Source organism: Notechis scutatus, chromosome 9 (genome assembly GCF_049901735.1).
Source record: "Notechis scutatus isolate UNSWTSFEM ecotype Mainland chromosome 9, rNotScu1.2, whole genome shotgun sequence".
Taxonomy (NCBI): domain Eukaryota; kingdom Metazoa; phylum Chordata; class Lepidosauria; order Squamata; family Elapidae; genus Notechis; species Notechis scutatus.
The window spans coordinates 946506-973836 of NC_142017.1; the positions used below are offsets into that span (position 1 = coordinate 946506).

A 27331-nucleotide genomic window follows, 5' to 3' on the forward strand; every position below is an offset into this window, starting at 1 on the left:
CAGCTGTCAGCGCCAGGAGTGACCCTATTAGTCGCCCGGCTCCTCCTCTGTTTAAGTTAGTTGTCAGCCTTTCCCTGATACCTTTAATTGGCCCTGGGCTGCGTGTCCTCTGGTGTCGGGGGACCGGGAGGCTGCTAGGCATGGCGATGTCCTGGGAGACTTGAAACAGGCCAACAACCAAGCGCCTGACACGCTGGCTGTCAACAACCAAGGAAGGAGCCTCCTCTGCAGGAGCTATTAGCCACCTCTGATCTAAACCTCCAATTAAAGTGGTGATTAGGCCCAGCGAGGCATTCAGTCCCCATGAATTATTCATCTCCCTTCATGGTAACAACACCAAGGGGGATTGGGGGAAGGGGGGGGAGGAGGGGGGGAGCGGGGGGGAGGAAAGGGCTGCAGAAAACAGAAGCATTTTAAGCAGAGGTTTAACCATCTACAATCAAAACGCCTCTCTCTCTCCAGCTCTCGCATCCTCGCCTCTTAAGCAAGAGGTTTTCCCTGCAACCCTCAGATCTCAGCACCTGGACAGAAGAAGCACTGGGGTCGGGGGCTTGCTGAGGACCAGAGATTACGGGGGGGAGGGGAAAGCTGGAAAAAGGGAGATGCCTCCGCAAGGGCAACAAGGGGACATAAGAAGAACATGCCCAAGCACACCTGGGGAGGACAAGTAGAGCAAGCGGTGAAACACCCAGGCAAGGGACCCAGGGGCTCTCCCTCAAAGGACGGAGGCCGCACCAAGATGGCAGCGGCAATGGTGCCATCAAAGCTCACGTTGAAGACAGGAGGACCTTTGACTGCACTGTGATGGCTACCGCATTAACCTTTCTACCCATGGATGCCTCTGCTCGGGCATCTGCCTGCACCAGAGAGAGAGAGAAGCCCACGAAAGCGGGAGGGAGCGTTGCCCCTCGGCCAAGTTCCATATGGACACGGCAGGGCCTGCTCACTCAACCGCCTGCAGAAGGAGCTGTCCAGTGCTGAAGCTCCTGCCTCTCCCAATACTGTTCCCAACCTCCTCCTCCTCCTCCTCCTCCCATTGCCGAGTGGAAGCGGGTGAGGCAGGACCGTTGCTACCTACCCCGAACCCCTTAAGAGTGCCAATTGTTTGCAGCGGCAAGGCACATCTCCGAGATTCAGCTGATCACCAAACTCCATTTGGGGTTTGCCCTTCATCAAACATACCTCAAGGCAGAGCAGCAGAGATAATTAACTGCCTCGGGGGATTGTTGTTTTTTTGAAGGGCGAAACACAAGCCGAGTTCAGTGATAAATGGGATGTTGGAGGGGGATTCAGGTAATGCAGCTCGGGCGAGTCTGGCTCACCTGAAAAAGACCCACTGCCTGAGAGATCTTCCTTGTACCGTGGCCCCCCCGAAAGCTTCGTGACACATGGAAGCTTCCGGAGGGGCCGCACTACAAGGAAGGCAAGCATCTGCCCTGCATAGAAAAATTCCAAGGCTTCGGTCCACGCAACCCTCAAAGCTGCCGAACTGGACCTTATGGAAGTGAAAAGGCCAGTCTGTCTAACCCTCCCCCCCAAATGTCTCTGGGAAACCCACAGAGGGGATGTGGGGCTCCTTACACTCGTGCGGACGTTTCTCACAGAAAGGGTCTTGCAGCAGAAAACGGGACTACAGAGCCGGCTTAATGTATATTTTTGTACCCCTTGCAAAGATTGTATGTCCTTAATTTTGGGGGTGGGGTGGTGACTTTACTCTTCCAGTCCTCCACGTCCACTGCTTTGCCCTCAGGAGAAATGAGCGAAAGGTCAGCCTGTAGGCCAGGATCTCCAAGAGGAGAGCATTACGGACCCTCCCGATGATCAAGGAGCCGTCCCTGGGCCTTGGGGGGTTCCAGGGGTTGGTTGGGACACGTGCTAATTAAAAGCAGGGACCGTCTGAGGTCTCCTGGGGGGGAGAAGCCTGGCTTTGCCTCATGGTGCTCCACCCAGGTCCTGCTACTGCAGCCTTGAGGGATCCATCTTCTTTTCATGCCTACAACGTGCAGGATCAAAAGTGATGCCCCACGAGCTTTGAAGCAGTTTGCAAACTCTCCCCAGAGCCTCACCTGGAACACGAGGACCGTGCAGTGGGTTGGAAAGGGCCATCCCAATCTCCGTCATCCCGTATCTCTCCAGGAGGACGTGCCCCGTGAGGCTCTTCCATTTTTCTAGGATTGGCACTGGGAGGGCCGAGGAGCCCGAGACCATCAACCTGAAAGCAGAAAGGCCAGCGGCCATCAGGCACCTTGCAAGCAGGGGGGCAGAGGACCTGCTGCCAGCTCAAGCCAAGGAGCGACAGGGAGCACCGGGGCCTCTTTCCAACAGGGAGGTCAGCCTCTCGGGAGGGACTCCCGCAGCCAGGGCAAAGCAGGAAGCCCCCTTCACACACCTGGCTGTGGAAATCGCCTCTGGACCAGGCCCAGGCCAGGAAGCCGTGAGCCACTTCCTCAGGCCAGCCTGCCCTGAAGCCAGATGCCCCACAGCCATCGCCATGTACCGCCAGGAGATCTTACAAGGTGGGAACGTCAGCGCGAGGCCTGGACGGCTGCCAGAAGAGGGAACGGGCTCAGCGTTTCCACCCTGGAACCCAGAGTGGCAGCCGTGGTGAGGCTGGGCAAGCCCTGCTTCTGCTCTCGCAGGGAAAGCTGCACTCAGAGGGTCCGCAGGGTCCGCAGGGGGAGGACCAGCTCCAGCCTTCCAGGGGAAATCCCCTCTCACCGCCTGGCTGGGCCCCCGCAGGGAGTGCAACGCTGCTGGGCCTCCGATGGCCTTGGAAAGGCAGGTAGCATCACTCACTGAGCCCCAAGGCTCCCTCCAGCCCGAGACCTGTTTTCCATTCATCCCCACAGCTCCAAAATGGACCATAAAAAGCAATGGCTCTTGGTTAGAAATATCCCTGTTAACCGTACTGGCTCTGGGCTTGCCCTGCAAGGCAGCCATAATGACACCAGGCGGGTGGCTCATGGCGCTTGCCAAGGAAAAGGCTCGGAAGAACAATCTCCAGGGATGGGTCGATGAGTGGAGGAGGAGGCGGCAGCCCAACCCCACCCGGGTCCTAAGCCCTTTGGGTTGAAAGCTGGCGTTTTCCCTAGGCTGCCTTGGATTGAGCTCACTTCCCGGTGGGGACAGCCCAGCCTCCAGCTCCACCAGGAAGTTCTGGGCGAGAAAGGGTTTAGTTTCAGGCTCCCTGCGAAGGCTTGGAGAAGATCCGACTGCCCCGAAGGGCAGGTGGAGAGGGGACCCCGGGCCTTTGGGTCGAAGAAAGGGCTGGGCTGCTCCGCTGGAATGAGACAAAAAGGGCTCACCTACCGGATATGATCCTGGCACACGGCATGGATGAAGTCCTGGACCCGTGGCTGAGAGAAATGCTCCACGTAGTAGGCGATCAGTTTGCTGTAAATGGTTGGCACTGCCATGAAGACGTTGACCCGGGGGGGCTGGAGACTGAGCAGGGCTTCCCAGACCTGGCAGGAAGAAAGGGGAAGCGGCAGCTTCACCACCTGCACACGTGGGAGATCCCTCTGCCCAAAGGCCCACAGGCGCTCGGGGCTCTGCCGCAGGCAGGACCCAGAGGAGGAAGAGTCCACAGAGGGAGCATCAGGTCATTGGGGAGCTAAACCACCAGCCGGCACTAAGCCACACTAAGCAGGGCGAATGCTGGTCCCCAATGCCCTGTGACAGAGTCAAATCTTCCCATCCAGGCAGATCACTGGGGCCTCCCCAAGCTGTCAGCCCGAGGAGTCAGAGCCTCCATGAATATTTAAGCTTGGCTAATTTGCCCCCAACTCTGCCGCTGGCCTCCCCCAGCGAGCTAAGGAAGAACGAAAAACCTATGAATAAATAAAGGGCGGTCTCGGCTCTGTTATGGCAGCCTTTCCCATCCTGTTGCTGACAAATGTATTTCCTAACAACTCATGACACTTGGGGGCCTTCCAGCCTTCTTGGGCGCAAAGTCGCCTGCACGGGGGAAAGGCAGGCCCCAAGGCTGCTGCTTCCTCCACTCCCACCGCCAAAGCCCACCGCCCTATACTTGGTTCTTTGTTAAAGGTTAAGCGTGAACAAATTGGGACTCAACTCGTGATGGCGGGCATTGGCCGAAGCACAGGTGGGTAGGAAAAGGAGAGACAAAGGCGGCAGGTGTGGCAGTGAGGAGCTGGGCTGCCTGAAAGAGGAGGAGGAAGCGGAGGGCATCTTCTAGTCCCCCGCAGAGGGAGGGAAGGCGAGGATTTTAGTGGAGAGCGAAGGCTCCTCATCGGCTTCTGTGGGAGCCATCCCCGAAGGGGCCCTGGGCGGAGAGTTCCTTCCTCGGCAGCCGACGTTTATTCCCTGGGCATGTAGTGCTGGGACAGGATAAATGTATTACCCAGAATACTCGGCTGCAGGGGGAGCATCCATCTGACCTCTCCGGAAGCTGAGCCGGGTGAGGCCACCAAGGGAACAGAGCCGAGCTCTCCTCGGTCTGCCCAATAAGAGCCTCTCCTGCGGGAAGGCTGGGAGCTCCTGCCAGTCAGTGCTGGCATTACCAGGCAGGATGGGCTGATGCTCTGCTCTGGGAAAGCCGTGCTGGCTGGGCGTTCCGGAAGCCCTCAACGCTTTCCCGTTAATCCAGACAGCTCAGGATCCCCTTGACAACACAAGCGACCCAGCTGAGCCCCCTCCGCTCCCAGCATGATCCCCTGGACCCTCCCGGCCTCGGAGCCCCCTCCCCGCTGCCCTCCCTCAGCACGCTGACTGCCGCCTTCTCTCCCTTGGGGGGCACCCTGACTTGACTGGGGAGAGCAGCCAACTCAAGCCAAATGCCAGAAGAGCAAACAAAACCACGGAGACCCACCTGGCAGCCAAGTCCAGGGGTCAGCACAGGGGCAGGGAGGGCCCGTGCCAGGTCAAGAAGCAGGCAGGGGCACAACCCCTCTCGACCAGGGAACCGGGCTGCCACGTTAGGCCCGGGGGGGATGCTTGGATGCCCACAGAGGGACCCAGCTTCCTCCGGGGGGGCTTCCTCGCTGTCTGCTACACCCTCAGACGGTTTCTGTGCTGAGCACGGCTCGGTTTTAATCATGCCTTCATCTCTCCGCTTAGTTATGTCTTCCGAGTTGCGGGCTACCTCCACTTTTAAAGCCCCCGCTCTGCTGATGGCACATTCAAAGGAGCAAACACTTTCCCCGGCCTCAGGAATCTAACAAAATATGACAGGCTCCAGTTTCCTATTTTTCCCCTTAATAATCTCTCCCTCCCTTCTTCCCTTCTCCACTTTCGACATCAAAAGGCATTACTCTGCAGCAGAAGCTGAGGACAAATGGCAGTTCTGAAAAAGAAGGAAAGGAAAACAATAACTTATTTTTTCCAAGGGGGGATTTCAGAAATAGAAATAGGAAATCGACCACTGGTGGCTGCCCCTCAAATGCCAGCATCCCCCTCCGAGCAGGAAGCAGGAGAGAAAAACCAGAATCAATTTCATGGTGCTGGGGGGGAGGACAGGCAGAACTCTCCAAGAACAGTCAAATTTGGAGGGAGCTGGGCGTCATGTCAAGTTTCTGCTGACAGGAAATAAGATGAATATTTATGGGAAGAGGATTAGATGAGATTGCAGAAGTTGTCCTTCCTTTTTCGGAATCCAATTCCTCTCCCCTGTTCTGCAGGGAGAAGCCTCCTCGGTCGGTCTCTTTCTCGAGGCCTGGCCTCGCCAAGCAGCCGGTCACAGGCTTAAGCCAGGGCAGGATAAGGGCCTCGGCCTCCCTGCAAAATCTCTCTCTGCAAGCCATCTGTTTGGGTCTCCCAGCCTGCTCACCCGGGGGGGGGGGGAGGCAAGGGAGCTGGGACAGCAGCCTCAGAAAGACGGAAGAGCCTCCCCGATCGGTGCCAGTCTCGTCCTGAAGCAAAACCTGTGCTCCACGCTCCTTTTCCCACTTCTGGGCTGAGTTAAAAGTGAAGACAGCAGAATGGGAGCCAGTCGGGACGTCCCCTGACCCAGAAAGGCCCGTCTCTCGGATGAACTCCTGAAAGGAGGCCCCGGCCTTTTCGTCTTGGCTGCTGCCCCCACGGAGCCCCCCCTGAGGCCCCACAGAAACTTTTGGTGCCGAGTGAAGGGCAGCTTCCGTGGGCCTCATTCTGCCACCGCCCGTCCTGTCAAGGGGAGCCGCCCCAGACAGCGTTCCGTTAAACGCTCCAGCTGCTTCTGACAGATTCCCGGACAGATGGCAAGGAAATCAAGGCCGGGGTAAGCGGAGGCCTGGCCGCATTGGGCCCTGCACCGGACAGGGTAGGCAAATGACTCGACTCCCCCCCCATATCTACGATCTACAACCAGGGGGCCATGCTGCGAATTAAGTAATCTAATGAACACTGTAATAATAAAGTATTTAATGCACATAATGAAGTGTTGTTAGTGATTAGGAAGGTTGGGTGCACTGCTGCGGTTTCTCCTGAACCCGTGCCAGTATCACTCAAGGCAGATTCGGTGGCGGCAGCCGCTGCTTTAGAGGCTAGTCCTGACTTTGCGTTGATTGGCATGTCGGCCATCAAAGCTGCTGCGGCTCCTTTATATCACTCTGTAATTGACTGCTCTTTGGAGGTGCAGAGAAACAGAAACACAAAAGGCTGAAGGAAAACCCAGAGCTCCTTCTGAGAAATCCTCCGGTGAAACACACCGCAGCTTTGCTGAGGGCCAATTCTGGAAGCAAAGGGCACTTTGTAAATAGGCAGGAATCTAAAGACAACTTGTGTTAAACGCAACAAGAAAGCACCGTTTGCCCTCCTGCACTTCCTTTGTCACGTCAATGAAAACACTTCCCTCGGGAGCCTCTGGCACAAATAATGACAGGGGAAAGAGTAAACAACAGCAAAGCAACACAAAGGCTCGCTGGACAACGCTTCTTCTTCTTCTTCTTCTTCTTCTTCTTCTTCTTCTTCTTCTTCTTCTTCTTCTTCTTCTTCTTCTTCTTCCTCTTCCTCTTCCTCCTCCTCCTCCTTCTTCTTCTTCTTCTTCTTCTCTGCACGTAGGACAACAGGCAGGCGGCTGGTCTCTGGCCCGTCCTTCTCACACCCAGACAATGATGCTGGCCCAGCAAAGGACCTTCTGGAGAGCTGCCGGCGCTTGCCCTCGACTGGCACAGCCCAAGGGGGGCCTCAGCCCAGCCTGCCTCCCACAACTCGCAGAATCTCAGGGCTGGAGGGGTCCTTGGGCACCTCCTAGTCCAACCCCGCCCCCAAGGCAGGAGTCCTTAGGTCACCCCAGAGAAACAGTGCTCCAACCTTTTCTTGAAAGACCTCCAGTGATGGAGCACCCAGGACTCCAGCTCTTCCGTTGATTCAATGCTTGCAGAAACAGCCCCGGTTGGAGAAGGGAGGCTAGTTTTGAACCCTTTCAGATGGCCGCAGCCCTCAGCAGGGGGCCGCAAGTGGAGGGGGCTGGCAGAGGAGCACAGTAAGCCAGAGCGGGGTTGGCTGCCTTCCCTTGGCAATGCAGCCCTCTTGGCAGGCACCTATCCTAGGCTGAAACCCCGCAGGGGATGCAAAGCGGCAGCTGCTGTGGAGACAGATTTGCACATTGCCACTTTGACTTCAGTGAAGGAGAACGGGAGGGCCAGAGCTCGAGAGCGGCAGCCGGGGCGGCCTCCTTCAGTGAGCCACCAAGGCTGGAGCATCTCTCCAAGCTCAGCGGCTCCCACAGAAGGAACAGCTAGGAAGTCTCCCTGTTCAAGAGACCAGCCGGGAGGGCATTTCCTGACGACGGCTTTTCCTGGCCGCACAAGCGTTTTAACCAGCACGTCACACGGAGACAGTAACCCTGGCTGGGAGGGGATGAACCGACAGGAGAGAGGTTCTGCTACGGTTGCCCTGGTGTTCCACTCTGCAGGTGAAGCACGGCCCCTCCTTTTTCATCACACCGTCAAGGCCGAGAGAGGCTTCCGGGCATAAATGTCCCGGTCAAATCCTTGGCTCTCGGCATCCTCCCCGCAAGCAGTTCACCACAACGGAACTGCTGCGCTGGGCCTTTCATCTGCTTTCCTGGGGCTCCCTCGGCGATAAAGTGGAGGCATCAAAGCTCCAGCCAGTCCTGGAGCCACAATCTCAGCATCTGTCACAAGGTTTGTGTTGCTGCCACAGCGGGAAACCCACCAACCCGAGGGAGATGCGGGGGAGGCCGACCAGCAAACACTTCAAAGAGCCCCTTGACTGCAAGAGGCGAATCACCCCCTCCCCAGAAAATCTGCTAAGAACTAAAACCCACTTAGAGGGTCTCGTGCCTTTTCCTATTTAAAAAAAAAAAAAATCACACACCATCAAAGGCAAACAAAAATATACAAATCTATAACCCTGACCAAGTGCTACAGAACCGTCCAATTGGGGGGAGAGGGGGGAGACCAAATTTCCGGTCTTTGCTATTTGAAGGGGAGGAAGCGGCCCCTCCCATCCCAGCCCACTTACCCTTTCTGCACTGAACTCGGGCAGCATGATGCAGGTGGCCCCCACCCAGAGGGGGCACAGCAGTTTGTTGACCACCCCATGGACATGATGCAAGGGCAGGACGTGGAGAATGACATCATCGTTTGTCCAGGCCCATTTCTCGACCAGCCCGGTGATCTGCGAGGACAATTAAGCCACATTCAGTATCAGGAGGAAAAGCAGAATTGCACAGACCGCAGATTCCTTGGAACCAACTGTTCCATCCTCACAATTCTTAAGTGAGCCGCAATGCAGAAGAACCAACGATCGACTCACCATAGCATGGACGTTCTGGTGGCTGCTTAGGACCCCCTTGGGCCTTCCCGTGGTCCCACTGGTGTAGATGATCATGGCCCCTCTGTCCTCCCACTCCGAAATGGGGCAACCGGCATCTCCAGCAGATCCCTCCGTTCTCCCTTCCCCCTTCCCGGAGCGGGGAAGTGAGAGTAGAGGCACTCCCAGTTTCTGGGCTGCAGGGGCCATTCTCTCCTCCAACTCCTCCTCAGCGAGCAGAAGGCCACTCTGAGAGTCCCGGATGAAGTACTCCAGTTCTGACACAGGGTGCTTCCTGCACAGAGGCACAGCAATGCCTCCACTCATCCAGGTAGCCCACTGGGCCACGACATAGGAAGCATCGTTGGGGCATAAGAAGGAGATCCGTTCGCCCTTCAGGTCACCCTCTGAGTTTCCAAGGGCCTTGCAGATTTTCTGGGAGAGGCAAAGACTTCGAGCGTACAAATCTCTGTAGGTGTGTTCTCCTCTTTGGTCAATGATGGCTACCTTTTCTCCAAAGGCTGATGCTCTGGTGAAGACAGGGGCAACTTTTCTGTAAGCTGATATCCATCTGAGAGCACAGAAATGAGTCCGGAGGCTGAAACAGTCACGTCTAAGAAAAGGCTGGCAACATGCAAACACACAGGTCAAGTGCCTCCTGTTAAAAAGCAGACAGGAGCCTAACATTTTCTCTTATTCCGTGGATAAAAGTAGTGCTGGAAAAAAAAAGGCAAAAACTGAAATCAATCCAAACTAGAAAAGAGATATAACATATAGGGAATGGAATCTGTTTTCTTCTATGATAAATATTGATAATGTTAGATACAGGAAGAATTGTAAAGAAACGGAGTAAATATTAAAAATCTTCATGAATTTGCAAATGATAAAGTCACACATTTGACACAACTCCAGTTTAAGCCTACATTAAGTGGAGGAAAGATAATAGGCGTTTGCAGGGAGCTGATGAATACATGATTTTATTTCCAAACTGTTCAATATTACAATAAAGCTCATAATAAACTTCTGAATGCATTACGGAACAAAGTATAGTCTTGCTCCAAAAACACGACTTTGACCAGCTACGTACAAAGCTCCCACCCAAACCTTTCTCTTTCTGTCTCTTCTAAGCGAGATGCATCAATCTTTCCCAGTTTTCAATGCTCATTCTAAGAAGTTGTTTGTACTAAGGAAAAGCTTTTAACCAAACATACCCTTAAAAAACACTTCCAAGGTCAACAACTTTCCTTTGTTTCATTTCACACATTCTTCCCTGGAAGCACAGTTTTTTTTTTAATTAAAAAAAAAAACCCTACACGAGTATGAACCTGGCTGTAAGCAAAAGCTAAAATCATCTTCTTTAAATTTGAAGCCTCCCAAAACATTTTCTGGCTGATGGAGGCAGAGGGGGCAACCATCACAAGAGGTGCTAACAGTCACACATTATTCTCCTGTGAGACAAGTTGCAGCACTGGAGTGGTATCCTCAAAGGGTCTTCACCATGTCCTCTACTCAAATGTGTGTGTGTGTTTGTGTGAAGGTCACAATTTTGGATCACTTGGCACCAATCTATCACTCTTTCGCACACATTCTCCTTTTGGCTGGCTGCTCCAGAAACTAATTCCATGGCCTCCAATACTTGCCTGGTACAGGATTCTAATTCATTGGCAGCCGCCGAGAGAGGTAGATATTGCTCATCATTTCTATAGTTTAATCACAGTCTCCCCCATTTATCAACCACCAAAATGCGCTCCGGATTTCGACAGCTACATCAGACTAGAAAAGTGCCACTACTTTGGGGGCAAAAAGGCTGAACTGTCACTACACATACGGACTAACAATATGGATCCTAGGGCTGAGGTCCCTTCCAGCCCTAGGATTTTGAGAAAGTGCAACCGGTCTCTGGTGAGGTTGTGGCAGAGTTCACACCTGACGCCCAAAGGCTTGATTTGGGATGCCTGTCTGCAAGGGGCCTGGGAGGCCTTGGGGGTTGAACTCCTAGAAGACCTCCAAAGTCTCTCCCAGTTCTATTCTGATGGCTGGCTGGCTGGCTGGCTGGCTGGATGGATGTTTTTACCAGAAGACGGCCTCGTTGCATTTTTTTTTTTTTTGGCTGCATTGTCTCAGGTCTTCTAGCCCAGGGTCTCCAACCTTGGCCGCTTTAAGACTTGGGGGCTTCAACTCCCAGAACTCCCCAGCCAGTTTTGCTGGCTGGAGAATTCTGGGAGTTGAAGTCCCCAAGTCTTAAAGCGGCCAAAGTTGGAGACCCCTGTGAATCTAGGCCAACCGCTGCTCAAGCAGGGGACCCTGTCCAGCCGCTTCTTAAAAGCGCTCCAGCGATGGGAGCAGCAGCCACGACCCCTGAAGGCAACTCCTGCTCCCCGGATTGCTCTCCCGGCCGTGAAATCTCTTTCCCTCCGCCCCGTGTGACGAGGGCGGATGAGGATGGAGACGCTCCCGCCAGGCAGGCAGCCCAGGGCGAGCACACACACCCCCTCCGGGCGTCCCGGGAGCTCCGCCACAACCTCCCGGGGGCCCTTCGCACGTCCTCCAAGCCCGGGGCCGGAGAGGGACCCCCCGTCTCGCCCCGAATCCCAAGAGGATCCGCACCCGCGAAGAGCCCGAGAGGAGGAGGCGGCCCCGGATCCCTCTCTCTTCCCGCCTCCCCACCCACGCGCCGGACTACACGCTCCATCGCCCACGGCCGCGAGGAGGGCAAGCCCCCCACCCGCAGCTCCCCTCCGTCCGCCTCACCGCAGCGAAGGGCCGGCGCCGGGCAAGCGGCCTGCAGGGTCCGTCCGCGAATGGCGTCCCCCCGGGAACGAGAGCGCGCCGCACGAGTTCCGGAGGCGGCGTGAGGTCACCCGCCCCGCCCTCGGCCTCCTGACGTCAAAAGAGCCTTGTGTGACGTCTGCCCTCTTGCGTCATCCGTGCCAGGACTAGAAAGCGGGCAGTGCTCGGTGCGGGCTGCTCTCCCTGGCCTGGGTCTGAAATGGCCTGGCTTGACCCCTGGGCTTCTTGAGAGGTCCACTGCCAGTGGATCCCAGCACTGGAGATCCTTCTGGGAATGAGATTTCCCGAGTCCCGTTGTTGTTCTGCATTGGAGCTTTTAAATATTGCTCCAAGGAAACTAACAATTTATCCTCTGTTGCAACGTTTCTCCACCTTGGCCTCTTGAAGATGGGTGCGCTTCAACTCCCAAAATTCTGAGAGTTGAAATTCACACATTTTAAAATCATCAAGCTTGAAAAACACTAATGTACAACAGTAAACAGACTGTAAATATACATCTCTCTCTCTCTCTCTCTCTCTGTGTGTATATAAATGTATGTATGTATGTATGTATGTATGTATGTATGTATGTATGTATGTTGAAAAGATAGTTCTGGTCTCAAGCACAGTTGGAAGCCTGCAGCGTGACAGAGGGGAGCTCTATCGCTAAAAGATGGAATTTGATAACTGATATTCTCCTTGCTCTTATTTCGGCCAAATATATTGTAACATTGGGAAGGTAAAAGTATGCCCCTTTCAACCGGTGGATTGAAGTCCTGAATGCACTTGTTACCTTTGAGTGGAGATGCAGATTTTGTACAGATATGTATGATGCAATATGGAACACATTCATATAAAATACAGTAGGTTAAAATATTTATATAAATGCATTAGAAATTAATGTATATGGACTGTACTTGAATAATATTTACATTAGATAAGTATATAGAATTGAAACTGTTAATTGCTACAATGATATACAATTTTCTGTCGTATTCACTTTTTAAAGCACTGTATACGTGTTGTTTTTGTATGTGTTTGCATTACAATTACTCTTTGTTTTGTTTCTTTTTCTATTATTTTGTTTTAAAGCAATAATAAACAAATAAGCACCATTGGAAGCCCTGCCTTCCTCTTTCCCTGACTGCTAATCCACCGCTTTCAGGTTGAAGGGTTTATCCAGACCATTTGCTAGGAAGCCTTGTGAAAATTCCCCCCCCCCCCCCGCCTCCCATCTTATCCCCGTATTCCAGCTTTCATTTCAGCCAGGCCCCTGTCAATGTCTAGCCTCTCGTGGAAGAACAGAACAGCTTGTAAACCTGACTGTGACCGAGACCCCCAAGGCTCCGGAATGGAAGCGCCAATTAAGCAGCCCCAAGAGGCTTCCAGCAGGAAGACTTTGTGGTCTTTAAGTCAATGTCATGATTCCGCCCACCCTCCCAGAGGGAGGTATGCTGTCTAATAGATTTGAGACTGCCAAACCCTCCTGGTTTCACACACCTGTGCCAACTCTGTGCACTTGAAGGCCCTTTGGCACTGAGCCTCATCTTCATCTTCGCCTCCACAACCAGAAGAATTTCCCACTCCGGGTTAAAGAGGGAAGATGGCACCTCCAAATATCCTGAGAAGCCCCATCCTATGGCTGAACGGGTTAGCGAACGCAGCCCTCCTAGCTTAGCTTCTCAGACATTCTTGTTTTTAATCTAAATTGGGAGCTTTTTCTATATCTGGGCTCAGGGCTCGAGCCCCATCAGGCTGGGGAAATAGTGGGAATGCACCCTGGGTCTCGCCACACCGAGGGTGATTTCCCACTTTCCTTCCAGACTCTTCTGCTTCCCATTTAATGATCTCCAAAGTGCTGAGGGCAGCAGATTGCACCTTCTGCTCCATTAAATCCCCAGGGGAATCTCTCTGGCAGCTGTTTGGAGACATGGCCCACGTGTTCCATTAAGGGGACCTTCCTCTCTGGGTCACTGGCCATCGGTAAGCCAGCAAGAGAACAAAGACGGCTGTTGAAGAAGGCACCATCCATCTCCTCCCCGCCCCGCCCCCCCCCATATTCTGGGACTTGGGGAGCAAAGTACCCCTGAATGACAAATGCTCCGCCTTCCTCAGACAGACAGGCAGATAACCTGAACGCTTGTTTCCGGCAGCGGGCTCCTTAAGGGAAGGGTGTTATCCAGAGCTGTGGCCTGCAGCATCTGAGGATGATTTCCAAGGACTGTTGCGGGGGGGGGGAGGGGGCGGTAAAGGCAAATAGATGATCCTCCAGCACAATCCCTCTCCCAGAAAACAATGGCCACGCCCTGGTCTCCCAAGGCAGGGAGTCCCCTGGGTGAGAGGAGGCCACCCAGACCCCTTCTCTCTTCCAAGCAGTTCTGACTCCGCTGGCCTTCCCTGGGGAAGGACAGCTCCAGCGGGTCTTAGCTGGGAGCTGGTGGGGAGGAAACGGGTGGGGTGGTCCTTGGGGAAGCCCAGATTAAGCACTTGGGAGGACATTCCAACAGCCTGAACTGTGCTGGGAAACAAGCTGGTGACCAGGGCAGCCTTCCAAGAGCCTCTGCCTGGAAGGCCTCCGACATTCCTCCAGCTGCATCCTGGGCCAGCTGCAGTTTCTGGACGCTCCATGGACCATTCTGGCTGGGAATGATGAGAGCAGGCACCTGGAGGGCATCACCTTTGGGGCAGAAGCCATGGGTGTGCCGGGCTCCCATGGAAAGCAGCAGCCACCCTTGGAGATCCAGAGTGAGCTCTGCACCGGGAGGGATGACCCCCCCCCCCACATCCGGCAGAGGGCAGCAGTGTGAAATGCAAACGCCAAGCCCCACGGAGTGCGTTCCCCTCCACTTCAAGGGCTGTTGGTGCTGCTGAACCTGCCTTCGCCGGCTTTGGTTTTGCTTGACAACCCCTCCCCTGCACCAAAAGTCCCACTCGCTTTTCTTAGGCAAGCCCTGCCCGGATTCTCAGTGTTTAAGCCCTTCTGCTTAGTTTGGGGGAGCTGGGAGAGAACCACTTGCCACCCTTAGCGAAATCTCTTTCACTCTTTCCTGGACACAAAGATTCCCTGGCTGATTTCCTGCGCTCTTGTTCTCCATCAGAATTTCTCTGTGTGTGTGTGTGTGTGTGTGCAAGCACACGCGTGTGTCAGAATGATGAAGAAGGCACTCTCTTACTTTCCCAGCCCACTGTGGCATGGCCACCCTGTCCTGCTCTGCTTCCGTGGGGGTCTCTTCCTGCCCCCATTATCCTTGTGGTCATGCACACACAGGCACCACAAAGGGGACATCACTGGCCCAGCCACGTTGCTCTTCTGCACCCCACCGACTGGCCCTAAAGTGCCCCAGGGAGGCAGGTGGGGGCTTGGGCAGAAAGGCGGACAGGGCACAGCCTCAAACCCCCGTTTATTTCAGGAAAGGAGCTCCTGGCTTCTGTTTCCTGATCTCTAACTTGGGGAGAATCGTAGATCAGAGGAGGGGCCTTGTTCAACCTGCCAGACTCCCCACAATCAGTTTTGCATTTCTTGATCCAGAGGGACAGCAAGTGTCACCTCTGCCCCACCATCCTTCTTGCTAGCGAACCGGCCTTGGACTATCGGGCGATTGCTCGGATACGGGACAGCGGAGCATCTCCCTCCTCCACGAACTGGAAACTTTGCTCCATTTCCTAAAACATTCCCACGTACTTTTGAGCTTATTTTTGCACCGTGAAGGGCTGGAGCCACGTTTTCGAGATAATTTGCAGGATGCTAAATTCTGCCTTTGAAACATTTTGTATTTTCACATATTGTGTTCATGGAAAACCTGGTGGGTGGATTGAGAGGAGCCATATGTTAGGCTCAGTCTTGGCCCTCAACAGGAGGATGGAGGTTGTTTAATTAGGAATGGGGGTTTCCTGCTGAAATCCACCCCCGCTCCCAATGCCGCCAGGCTCCGTTTATTCCCAGGTGAGTCTCCTGCCCCCTGCCCCCTAATGCTGCTCCCCTACCTGTCCAGGGCTGTTAAAAGCCCCACCTCCTTCGCCTTAGGTGGCAGCACTGATTTGACCTGGGTTGACCTCAAGGGCTAAGTAGATCTGCTTAACGCTTGTATAAGAATTCCCCCAAGAACTCTGGGATTCTGGGAATTCTAAAGCCCTCCTGGACAAAAAGGGAGGTACGAATGCAGGAGAATAGTTGTAACTCAGGGTGGAAATGAAGGTGCTCCCTGAGCTTGGACAAGGCAAGGACCAGCCACTTCCCAAGACAACTGCAGGTTTGGGTCCCGGAAGTTCCCAGAAGTCCAGTCCAATTGCAGGAAGGTTTTCCCTTGAACGTATGCACAAAGCACACCCCCTGCTCCCCACCATATCTAGGAAGGGACCCTGGAAAGCTGCCTCTGGCCAATGGCACACCGGAGGATCTGTTTGCATCTCTCTTGGGCGCTTTCTGTAAGAGCAGGAAACAGCCTGGACACAGTCAGGCCTCCTAGGGATATTGGGAGCCCTCAGGGCTCTGCTTTGGAACACTTGCTCCTCAAGGAAGCCACACACAAACCGAAACCCCACGTGGGAAGGCAATGCACAAGGAGAGAAAAGGCAGATTGAGGAGTGTGCTGTGTGTTGCCGGAGAACTCCAGAGACTGAAAAAAGAAACCCCACTGAATCGCCTTGGGGTCGAATTGGACCAAGATTCTTGGACAGCTGCTCAGGCCAGCCTTACTTGGCGGGGGGAGTGTGTGGCATTGTGAACTCCGGTCACCCCCCTCCTGGCCATCACAGCCCCCTTGCTTGCCCTCTTGGAAGATGCCCACAGGGCCCAGGGTGAGAAGAAACAGACCAGTTGGAACCTCCTCCTCCCCCTCCTCTCGTGTAGCTTGGCCTCCAAGGGAAGGATAACAGAATGGCTGGCAAGGGTAAAGCCAGCCAACCTGGGGAGGGGCGTGACTCGGCAGATCTTTCCCCCTCCAGTCTCCCCAAACCTTGGGAAGATCTCGGATTCCCAGGTGGCAGAAAAGTCCCTGAACAATGCTGAGATGTGAGCCCGCAATGACTGCCTCCGACTGCTGGCTGAGCATGGGAAAGCCTGCTCACCAGGAGAGATGCCAGAAGAGAAGGGGTTGGGTTGGGGTCAACCAAGATGGGCGGTGTCTTCTGAAGCTGCCTCTTGCCAGTCAGTAACTGATCAAGCAACGGCTTGTCTTGATTACCATTCCTGAGCTCAAGATTCTGGCTGTTCGTGTCTCCAGCCAAGGCGGTGCTGCTGCTGCCTTGGGGAGACTTCCTCTGAAAACCAGGGGGGGAGGAGTGGCAGAGCACGCACAGAGGGCTTTTCCCCCAGGTTCATCTTAACAAACCGAACGGCCTGGAACCGGCTCCACTTGGAGCTTTTCTATAGAGACGGCTAATTCTTCTTCATCATCATCATCAAGCGTAGCTCGAAGAGGAAGAGGAGCAGGAGGGCCAATTTCAGAGCCAGGCAGCTGTTGATATGCCCATTTCTGATTGCGCACAGAACGTGGCAGCTGGAACGTAACCTTTGCCCGGTTCTCAGCCCTCGGAAACGGCCGCCCTGCTTGCTCCCGGCAGCTGGCCGGAGAGCTCAAACAAAGGGCGGGAGAAAAGCACAGAGGGTCCGTGGCAAGGACAGGGACTTTGAGTTCTGCCCTCTGGCATCCCCTGGGAAACGGAGCCAGGAACCCCCCTTGCAGCTTCAGCGAAGGTTCTCAACCAACCAGGCGTTCAAAGCAGATCAGTGGCCTTGGTCATCGCTGCACCCAGAAATTCAGACAGGTTCATTGGGAAGATGGGAAAGAGAAGCGGGGGGGAGTGGAAGAAGAGAGGTGTAGGGAGAAAGGAGAGCTAAGCCCCAGCCCGTGACACAAGACGCAGGGAAGGCAAGGATGGAAGTGCCAACAGAAGCCAGAAGTCGGAGGAAGCTTCTGAGGGAAACGCTGTTCAGGGAGAGTTGTGGGGCATGAAAAGCAGGAGCGAGCTTTATACCCAGGGAGGCTGAGCAGGTCTGGACCTGTCAGGTTGGAAGGCTGCCTGCCTGCGCCTGAGACGCTCTGACTTCCCCTCCACTTATTAACCGAAACAAAAGTGAAGAACAAAGTGAAGGTCTTGTGCTTTGAGGCAGAGGCGGCCTGGGGTCAAGCAGAGCCTTCTGCTTTAGGCAGCCTTTAGCCGCCTGGTCTCCCTGAACTTCAGTGGCTTGGACCTTCCAGGGCGCCTGCCAGAGGTGGTCTTCAGCAGGTTCTGACCAGTTCTGGAGAACCGGTAGTGGGAATTTTGAGTAGTTCGGAGAACCAGCCAATCCCACCTCTGACTGGAGATTTTACAGTATCCTGCCCCTGCCACACCCACCAAGCCACGCCCACAGAAACGGCAGCAAAATATTTTGAATCCCACCCTTGGCGCCTGCTCTGGAAAAGGGCAGCTTCTCTGGCATTCTGAACCGGGCTGGTGCCCAAGCAGCTTCTGTGGGGGCAGCGGAGCCAGCCTTCCATGGCTATCTCCTCCGCTTGAGACGGATTCTTCAGCCACACCCATCCCTGGGAAAGCTTTTCATTTCAGCTTGAGGGTCTTCTAGGCTCCCTCATGGCCCCTCTCTCCCCAGCCCCTCGTCTTCTACTTTGGGGCGTGGGGCTTCTGCAGTGGGTGCGCCATCCCCCTCATCATGCTCTAACGTGCTGACATGCGCAGGGGTCTTCCTGAGCCCCCAAAGCTTTGGGTGCAAAGCCTCTCCTCCACGTGTCCTTCTCTATCTGACAAGGTCTGTGCAAACTTGAGGCAGGGGAATGATGGGAAGAGGCGTGTCCTGGAGAGACCCTGTTGCAATGCATCGGAAGGACAGAGGCTTGCCTGTGGAAATTGCCCACGATCTGCCTGCGCTTCTAGACCCCTCGTTCTGCACAGGGGAAAGACAGGATGGAGACGGAAGCCATCAGGTCTCGGGTGACCCCCGTGCCCAGGGAAGGAGCTGCTTCCGCTGCTCCAGGTGGGCTGGAACGGACCTCCCTGGCCAAATCAGGGGTGCCAATTGATCAACTTTCCCCCTCCCCTTCTTGGCAAGAGCAGGAAGCTGCGGAGCTGGTTCACTCCTTCCTGCCACACGGCTGCCAAGGCACTGGAGCCCCCTGGCCAGCCTGGCTCCAAGTTTGCTCTGAGCAGGATGGCTCTCCCTTTGGGGGACTCTTTCTTCTTTTCTCTCTCCTTCATCCTCCTCCCCAAGACGTGACTACAATCAGCCGCTAACGGAAGATCTCCGTATTCTGGTTTATTCCCTGCCAATTTCTCAAAGAGCTGGTACTGCAGGCGGCTCCGGTGGCAACCAAGGCAGAAGCTGGATCGCAAAGGAGGGAAATGGACCGGTGCCATCAGCCGAGCGGCTTGTCTGCCAGGATGCCAGAAGGCAGCGAGGGGCCAAAAGGAGCATATGAAGCTGAGAAGCTGGCAGCCCACTGCGAAGCAGGTGGCAGCTGAGTTGGCAGAGGTGCCATGGAGGATGGGCTGGCGAGACGCAGCAGCCCCGCAAAAGAGAGGAAAAAGAAAGAACGAACAAGAGGATGAGGCAGGGAGGCTGGAAAAGCATGGCAGGTACCGAGCATCGCTGGAAAGCCGGAGGAGCAGCCAAAGGTATTTTGCCTTCATTTTTCAAGACAGTGTGTTTCTCTCGCTGTTTGGTCCATCTGTGTGCAGGGGGCAGGGGGCTGATTGCTTGCTAGCAGTGCACAAGTGTGTCAGGGACACGCGGTTGTGTCTCTGAGCATGGCCATCCCTCTCAGCAGCCTGGACAGCGGTGTGTATGTGAGTCACTGTGTGTGAGTCTCATGGAAGAATCTGCTGGAGAGTTGGTGGCATCACCTGGCATTTCCCACCCTGGCTACAGATCAGAGTCCTTGAATGTTGAGTTCGGTGCTGGTCCTCTCACACTTCCCAGGCAGTGGAAGCTTTGTCTAATCTGGGCAGGCAGGTGAATGTTCTGCTGGCTCACTCTCCGCTTCTTCTCTCTAGCTCAGGAAGGCCTGAGAGACCCCTCCCTGCCTGGCGAAGGGAAGAGTGGATTTGCCCTTTGAAATCCAGCATGGCTCTGCCTCCAGAGATGGTCCCCGCTGGGAAGCTCCTTCTGCAGCAATGCTTGGGAGGCAGATGAGGTTGGTGCCGGCATCTCTAAAGGCATCTGGAGCCCGAAACCCCAGACAGGAATCCTTGCATATTGTCGAAGCAAAGGCATCCGGCTAAATTTCGGCTGTTCCACCAAAGAGCTTCCTTGGCTCAGCTCTTCTTCTGAACTGGGATCTGATCCAGTGGCAGAAAGGCCCGAAGGCGAAAATTCCCCCAAGATGAAAAAAATTGCTTTAAAAAATACTACGCGGATTGTTTCAAGGAACAATAACATCAAACGCTGACGATGTGAACAACGTTGGCCCAATTCCTACAGCTTTGCGGGTTTTCAGATTCTAGGGCTGGCTGCTTTAATGTAAAATAATAGAAATGTCCATTTGGCAGTAATGTTGATAGATGAAGGTTTTGTTTCTGGATGCTTTGCCTCCCTCCAAGCACCGCAAGCACTGCAGTCCACAGCTGGATAATGGGAGTCAAGTGCAGCACATCTGGAGGGCACTGAGTTGAAGAGGGCTGGTTGAGGAGGACAGCAAAGTCCTTGAATGGAGGAAGGGGGTACAGGCGCAAGAAAATTGGGAAAAGGCTGCTTCCCCCCTGAGGCCAGAGACTGTTCAGAAACGTGACGCTGCTTGGGCAGTTCAGCTCTTCTAAGAATTAGCCTTTCCAAGTTCTTCTCATCATGGCAAATAATACCTTAACTGGCTTCACTCCCATCGGTCTGAGATATTGTGGAGAGACAACGGTGCACCAGATCCTTGTTTTGGGAGACTGAGAATCGTCTCTTCTTTGTCTTGTTAATCCAAGCCACACATTGGACAATGAGATCGATGCATTTAAGCGGAAGGGTCAGAACGGTCCAAATGCGGCGTATCCCGGAGGGTTCATAAGAGAATAAGCAAGATTTTGGCCCTGAGGGACAGTTCTCCAAAGTCAACGGTAAGGCTAAAAATCTATCTTGCGTTCCACTCAGGAATAAAAATGGTGCCATGCAGAATATTAATTTATTTGGACTTTTGGTTCATTCTGGGACTTATTTTTAAAAATAGCCCGAAGTATGAAAGTTGTTCTAAAAAGAAATGTAGCTAAAGGAGACCAACCCTCAGCAGGAGAACAAATGTGAGGTGAATCACTTATCCCCGAGTCTTAGTTTCTAATTTTCAGCACCACTTTGGCTTTGGAGCGATCCTCTCTGGCCCTCCTTTCAGGGCAGTACAATCATTTGTTTCCCCCAAAAGCACCCAGTTTTTTTCACCTAGAAGACAAGGTGGAAAACCTGAGTTTCCCCCTTCTCCACGGGCCCTCGTGGCATGGGAGAGGGAAGGTCCTTCCGAGGATTTTGGGGAATGCCTGCGAATCTCTGAAGTTGGAAACAGCCTCCTCCACATCAACCAGCAGAAATTAGTCAGCCATCTGACTATCTGTCAGAGATGGCAGTTTAGTTTTAATCCAGCAAAAATATGGCTCTGGAAAGAGAGCAGTAAAAGCCCCCCCCCCCAAGGGGGGACACGGCACTTTACAGGAATACAAGGAAACATGAGCAATTCTGATTATCATTAGATTTGCCGATCTTACTTTTTTTTTTGAAGAAAACCTTGTCGTTCCTTGCAGAATCAAAGCCTCAAGCAGTGTTTCCCAGCCCTGGCTATTTTCAAGTGGGTGAACTTCAAATCCCAGAATTCCGCCCCCAGCATGGCCATTGGCCAGAATGCTGGAGGTGAAGCCATAGACCTGGAAATGCTCATGGCTGGGAAACACGGGTCTTAAGGTCTCTGGTTCTACAGGGGCGGGTTTTTAAGCACTTGTCCTGTTCTGTCTAAGTAGCTCCTAGCTGCCTGTTCCCTGGTCTAGAGGGGAGTCCAAGGACAGCCCTATTTCTCCGCACAATTTGTTCGTGTGAACGAAACTGGCACCAAGCAAACGTAAGGAGAGCTTCTTGTCGCTGCTCCAAGCAGGGCGGGGCAGCTCTTGGGGCCTGGGGAGGGGGACACAATGCAAGAAGGCACACAGAGTTCCTGCTTCTCCGAAGGTCGGGCTGGTGGGCAGAACAGTGGCAATTCTGATGGGGAGAACAACCTTCAAGAAATAGACCACCAAAAAGGAGTTTGGTGTAATAATAATAGGGTGATGAACTTGCATGCTGCCCAACTGTCAGTGACTCTGGATGGCTGACAACAAACAAAGAACTTATAGTAAAATACCAATAAAATAGAAGGCAGAGCAAATACGATTAAGGCAGGTTTCCTGGCCCTAGCTCTGTTTTTGAGCCTCTTCAAGTATCTGCAGAAATCTGGCAAGAAAAGAGAAAGCCTTCGTGAAAACTTCTGCATATTTTCGTGCTTTCTTCTCATATATCCATTTCTTTTGCACCTGCATTGTTTAACAAACAGGCCTTTTTACCAATATTAGATGTTGGTCAGTTACTATGAAATTTTAAAAGTAGGTATTGTTTAGACTTAGAGTCTCAAAGTGGCAAAACCCGGAAAGGTCTGGATGTACCTGTCATAAAAATGAGCCCATTTCTCCCCCTGCTCCCTGGTTGGGGGGAGGCTCATCCCTCCCAGCATGGCTCCCCTTTCAGCCCCAGAGCTCTTGCCCGGCTTCTGGGGCAGAGCCTGGGGGCTCCAGGGCAGGCGGGCGGCGCTCCCCCCGACCCAGTTCTCCCTTCTCCTTCACCAAGCCCCGGGTGGCCTCTGGAGAGCCCAGCCAGATGTTCTCGGCAGAGTGGCAGGAGCCTCCTCATGAAAGATTCATAAAAGATTCCTGGCCTTTTGACACGGAAGCCTTCCCGGAGGGGGGAACCTGCTCTGCGCAGGCAGCATTCCAATGAAGCCGCCAGCTGGAGCTGCTGCCTCCACTCCTCAGACGCCTCCCCTCTGCTTTGACGAGGCAGCTCGGCATTTGGGGCATCTGGGGGCAGCTGGTGGGTCACCCCTCCCAACCCAAGAAGTGCACGGGGTGTCAGGGCTGACCTGGGAGCCCAGGATCCCTAGCAGCCCAGTTGAACTGGTAAAGGAGCAGGGCAGGGACTGAGAATTTGCCCCACCCTGGCTGCAAGAACCCCAAAGGAGAACCCAGGATGTCTGGGGCCTTTGGTCAGAAGGTCAATGTGGGGCTGTGACCCACAAAGAAGAGGCTCCGGTCTCCTTCCCACCCTTCCTGCCGGATCTTCCCCGTGAATGTGCTGGGCGGTGGGGGTGGGGGTGTCTCCAAACTTGGCAAATGTAACACTTGTGGACTTCAACTCCCAGAATTATTCAGCTCTGCTGGCTGAGGAATTCTGGGAGTTGAAATCCACAAGCCTTAAAGTTGCTGAACTTGGAGAGCCCTGTGCTAGAGGTCAAGCTAGACATCCTGCAAACGTGGTTTTGGCTAAGCAAGGCTTTAGCCCAGAACATACTCTACTGCCTGCCTTTTTGGTCTTGCCAATTGGTGCCCGCCAGTCTCACCAACAGGGGCTGTTCTGAATGTACTTCCACACAAAGGAAGACTCCCCTACACGCCCCTCCCCCCACGTGGATCCCGGCCCAAGGGATCCTGGCCAGCTCTGTAGAAGGGTGGCTAATCCAAACCTATGCTCCTTTGCTGGAGTCGGGGTAGGAGGGTGTCTCATCTCACAGCTGGTGCGAAGGCGAAATCGGTGGAGTGGCAGGCCTGGAAAAACTCAGGGCTGGCAAGGCAAAGTGCCCAGGAAGGCTGAAGGTAATTGTCTGGCTCACTTCCTTCCCAGCCTCGCAGCTCACAGCTGTTTTGTGGGGGGATCCAGCGGAGGCCACGCCTGGCCACGGGAGTGGCCGTGGAGCAGGAAAAGGGCAAAATGCTCAAGGCTGGATTGCAAGGAGGGAGAAGGTTTTCTAGGGCCCCTCAAGGCTGCAACCTCCAAGATGCCAAAGGCCTTGTCAGTCGGCCACCCATGGAGGGGAGAAGGTCCTGCTCCAGAGATGCGGATGAATGTGTCTCTTCCTCCTTTGCTCGTCAGAACCTGGATGTTTTCCCCCCCTCCCCCGTGGGTGACAGGTGAGGAATTCTCAGGGTAGATTCCCCGGGATGGGAAGGACGGAATCTCCTGCTTCTCCGGCTTTCCTCCCCACCCTCGCTTTCAGGCAGGCGGGAAAATGGCTGCCCTTTGGGTTTGCAGGAGGGGCTGAAAATGGGGCAGGGAGGGTGGAGGGGGCAGGTCCTTCTTCCCACGACAGACTGAGGCAGGGACAAAGGAGGAGGACGAGGACTTGGGGGCCGCTTCTCTGCTCTGCACCCCAATGGCCAGATTCCCCCAAGTTGGAGGGGTGGTAATAAACTATGCATGTCATGTAGAAATAAAAACATGTTCTGGAGAACAAATGATGTTAATTTGCTGAGAGGCTCCGAAGCCGCGTATTAGCAAGATGCCTTGAGGGAGGGGGGGGGGAGGGCGCAGCAGCTGTGCTGGAATTAATGGCAGTACGCCAAATTAGCTCCACCATGCATCATAGTCAGAGGGAGAAATACCAGCTGAAGGGAAGGGAAAGGGTGGGGGGCTGGTGGGGTGATCCACTGGGAGGTTCGTCTGGGCAACTTCTCTGAAATGAAGAAGCAGTTGCTCCCTCCCGAACTTCAGAGGAGTTTGGCACAGATGCCAGTTAGACTGAGGGGCGTAGAGGTGGGTACAGCAACCTTGGACCAAGTTAGTCTGCCCAGGCTTCTGAGGACACATGTGATGAAGCCAAGATTTGTTTGAATTATGGTCTGTAGATTGCACCACAACTGGTGGAGTCTGCGTTTAACGCTAAACCATAAATTACGGTTTATAAGCTACAGTGGCTCAATGCATTAAGGGCCAAACTAAACAAACCACACTATGGCCATGCCCTAGGACCGGTAAATCCAAGCTCTGTCGAGATGCTGCTGGATTGATTGGCATTCATGACAGGCTCCCTGGATTCCATCAACTACAAAGCAAGAGGCTCTAATGCAAACTGTTGACCTTGTACCTCCCTCATTGTCCTGTGCCAGGTTCCTCAAGTGAAGGACAACTGTTTGTGAAACTGTCATCTAGCTTGTCCATCTCTCAATCTGTTCTTCTGATCATTCCTACAGGTCTTTTACTTGGGAAGTCCTCAAGCTCCTCTCTTGGTCATCCGAGATGGCTGAGGATTTATGGCGCGATTTGCTGTCTCTACTCAGATAAAAGGCCCAGCAAGAGCCTCGCGAATATGGTGCCACGTTGGTCCACACCTTCCCATCCATGAAACCGACAATCGCTTACTACAAGGGAGATACTGAAAGAGCTTCTGCAACTTCTTCTGGGGCGTGACCCCACACAATTGGGAGTCGCTTCAAATGATCTGGCCCTTGGATTTCACGAGGGATTTCCCTTTCATAAGAGGATGCTCGGAGAATGGGTCCTTCAAGAGTTCCAATACAAAACTGCTTCTCCTGTGAACGAGGTCTAATGGGACCTGATCCTGGAACTCGTATGATATTGTTTGAGGTGAATTCCTGTGCATCAAATACAGTTCCTGGTGGCCAGCATATCTGCTGCTAATACAGGGTCAGCTTTGTTCAAATAAGAGCGGGGGAGAGCGAAAAGAGATTGGCAAAGTCAGGGACCGTCGTAACTGAGTTATAGCCCGTGTCTTTTCTGAATCTTTTCGTTTTAATGTCATGGACATTAACATTTGGATTACCAGATGCTTCTCCACTGAACCAGAGCTTCGGTTTTCTTGGAGTCCTGGAATGTTAGGAGAATGCAAACATCACGCAGCAAATAATCATTTTAACAGAACTGCAAAGGACCAGAAATGGTTTGCATCACAGACATTGTGGTTAACTTCTCAAAGGAGTATATTTTACACTCACAGGTCAGCTGTGGCCTCTGCAGCATATATTAGAATGACGACCTGCAGCCATCCTCTAGGTGGACATAATGGATAATTTAACAGCTGCTGAAATTAGGAAATAAAAGACAAGAGAAATGCATTTTGCAGATGGACCTGTTGATGTCCAATGAATATTTTAATTAATAGGTCAGCCTACAAAGTGCTTTCTCTTGTCTTTTGTTTCACCCAAGCGACTTCTTCTAAGGCAAAGTTCTGGGGCATTAAATAAATCATACTAATATGGAATAGAGAAACTGAGCCATGTTATTTCATGGACTGGAGAGACGCAATCTTTTGCCACCTCTTGCTTCTGATCTCTCACTCATCTTTCTTTGTTCTGGTGTGAAGTCACTTTTGAGGAACAAAAATATCCTTCAGACCCACGGAAACAAGCACTGGCATTTCGGGACAATCATCTGTTGATGGTTTTGCTACATTAGGGCACCCAGGGGCTTTCCGACTTTCTTCTGATGATTTCCAGGTACATGAGAAGATTGCTCCATTCTTGAAAAGAAATGGACGTCATCTGTGCCAGGATAACAACACTGAAGAACACAGAATAGTAGAGTTGGAAGGGACCTTGGAGGTCTTCTAGTCCAACCCCCTGCTTGAGCAGGAGACCTTATATAATTTCAGACAAATGGTTGTCCACTGTTTTCTTAAAAGCCTTCAGTCATGGGGCACCCACAACTTCTTTTCCATTGGTTGATTGCTCTCACCATTTAAAAAAAAAAAAATCTCCTTAGTTCTCATTTGCTAGAATAGCAAGAGAAATCCAACCCAACAATTCCAACTTGATGCTGTTTAGCTGTTGGGATATACAATCCCATCATTCCCAGCCAGAAAGGACAAAAGTGTGTGTGAACCTGGCATGGCAATAAATATGCTGAAATAAACTGACTAAAATCCCCACCATGTCCCGAGATGGCTGCTCTTCCAGAACTCCCCACCTCCCAAGTAAGCTAACAGTCATTCTGTGTAAGGGTGCCAGAGCATCTAAGTGTGCAAAGGGTAATGTACTGAATTTCTGTGGCTTCCTAGAGATACCAGGAGCCTGATGTGAGCATCTGTGCAGGCTAAGGCATGCTCCTCTTGGCTGGTTATATGTGCTGGGGGGCTGTAAGAAAGGTTCCAGATGCAGAGGGAACGCCATGCTTGAATTTAAATTTCATCGTCTCCCAATCAGTTTTAGCCCACTCTTAGTGCCACATTAAAGAAGCCTGCTCCCTCCTCCTTTGAGTGCATAATTAGCCCAAGCCTTCTACCTCGCTAATTTTAAAGCAGAGAAGAGAGTGGAAGCAGGAGGGGGAATGGGCCTTGAAATTTGCATATTAATTTAGCAGAGGGAGGAAAAAAAATTGTTTACCACTCACTTCTTGGTGTTGATCACAGAGGACTTAACTCTTTCACTGGTGCCATCTGGAGCTGTGGTGCTGAGTGTTGCTTGCAAAATGCCTGTGGATTTTGAGATCTCAGAATATTTCAGAAAAAGGCCAGCTAGGAATCTACGGAAGGAAATGAAAAACAATTCCAAAATGGCATGGATCTCCCAATTCCTTTGGCCATATTGCAAGATGGAAACCCTGATTAGGAATCTCAGGTTAGGGACCCTGGAGCCCCTGTTTCCAGCCCTTCCTTCGCTGGCATCCACGCACCATGGAGGGGGCACATTCCGAGCGGGCCCGGGGTCTGCAGGATTTCAGGCTGCCGAGAAAGCGAAGGGGAGGGGAGGGAACAGCCCTCTCAGGGCAGGGAATCCAGGTCAGGAAGAGTTAATGCTGCAAACAAAGGCATTTGTTCTCGGTTCTCTAAAAAAAAGAGAGGCCTCAGTGCTCACCCCTCCAGAATGCTGAAAGAAGGTCAATAAAGGGGAGAGGAGAAGAGGGCGA

The 27331-nt window shown here is 53.2% G+C and overlaps 1 protein-coding gene and 1 long non-coding RNA gene across 4 annotated transcripts in view; one reads left to right on the forward strand and one right to left on the reverse strand.

The window, feature by feature from the left end:
• ACSF3 (acyl-CoA synthetase family member 3) overlaps positions 1 to 11661 on the reverse strand; it is a 30720-nt gene extending 19059 nt beyond the window's left edge. Inside the window, exons 1-5 of one of the 3 annotated variants that reach the window (XM_087971359.1) lie at positions 11470 to 11595; positions 8722 to 9434; positions 8428 to 8583; positions 3310 to 3464; positions 2067 to 2212 (exon numbers count right to left, since the gene is read on the reverse strand). In XM_087971359.1, coding sequence (XP_087827485.1) covers positions 2067 to 2212; positions 3310 to 3464; positions 8428 to 8583; positions 8722 to 9405 — 1141 coding nt within the window. In that variant the 5' untranslated portion in view covers positions 9406 to 9434; positions 11470 to 11595. Of the gene's footprint in view, positions 1 to 2066; positions 2213 to 3309; positions 3465 to 8427; positions 8584 to 8721; positions 9435 to 11469 lie in introns of all 3 variants that reach the window. The other 2 variants (XM_087971357.1, XM_087971358.1) reach the window with 2 other exon arrangements.
• A 6855-nt stretch (positions 11662 to 18516) lies between these two features.
• On the forward strand, positions 18517 to 26423 carry LOC148129793 (uncharacterized). Its single transcript, XR_015750598.1, has 4 exons — positions 18517 to 19098; positions 19477 to 20523; positions 23315 to 23601; positions 24661 to 26423. It is a non-coding gene; the product is annotated as an uncharacterized LOC148129793 (long non-coding RNA).
• The last annotated feature ends 908 nt before the right edge of the window (positions 26424 to 27331 follow it).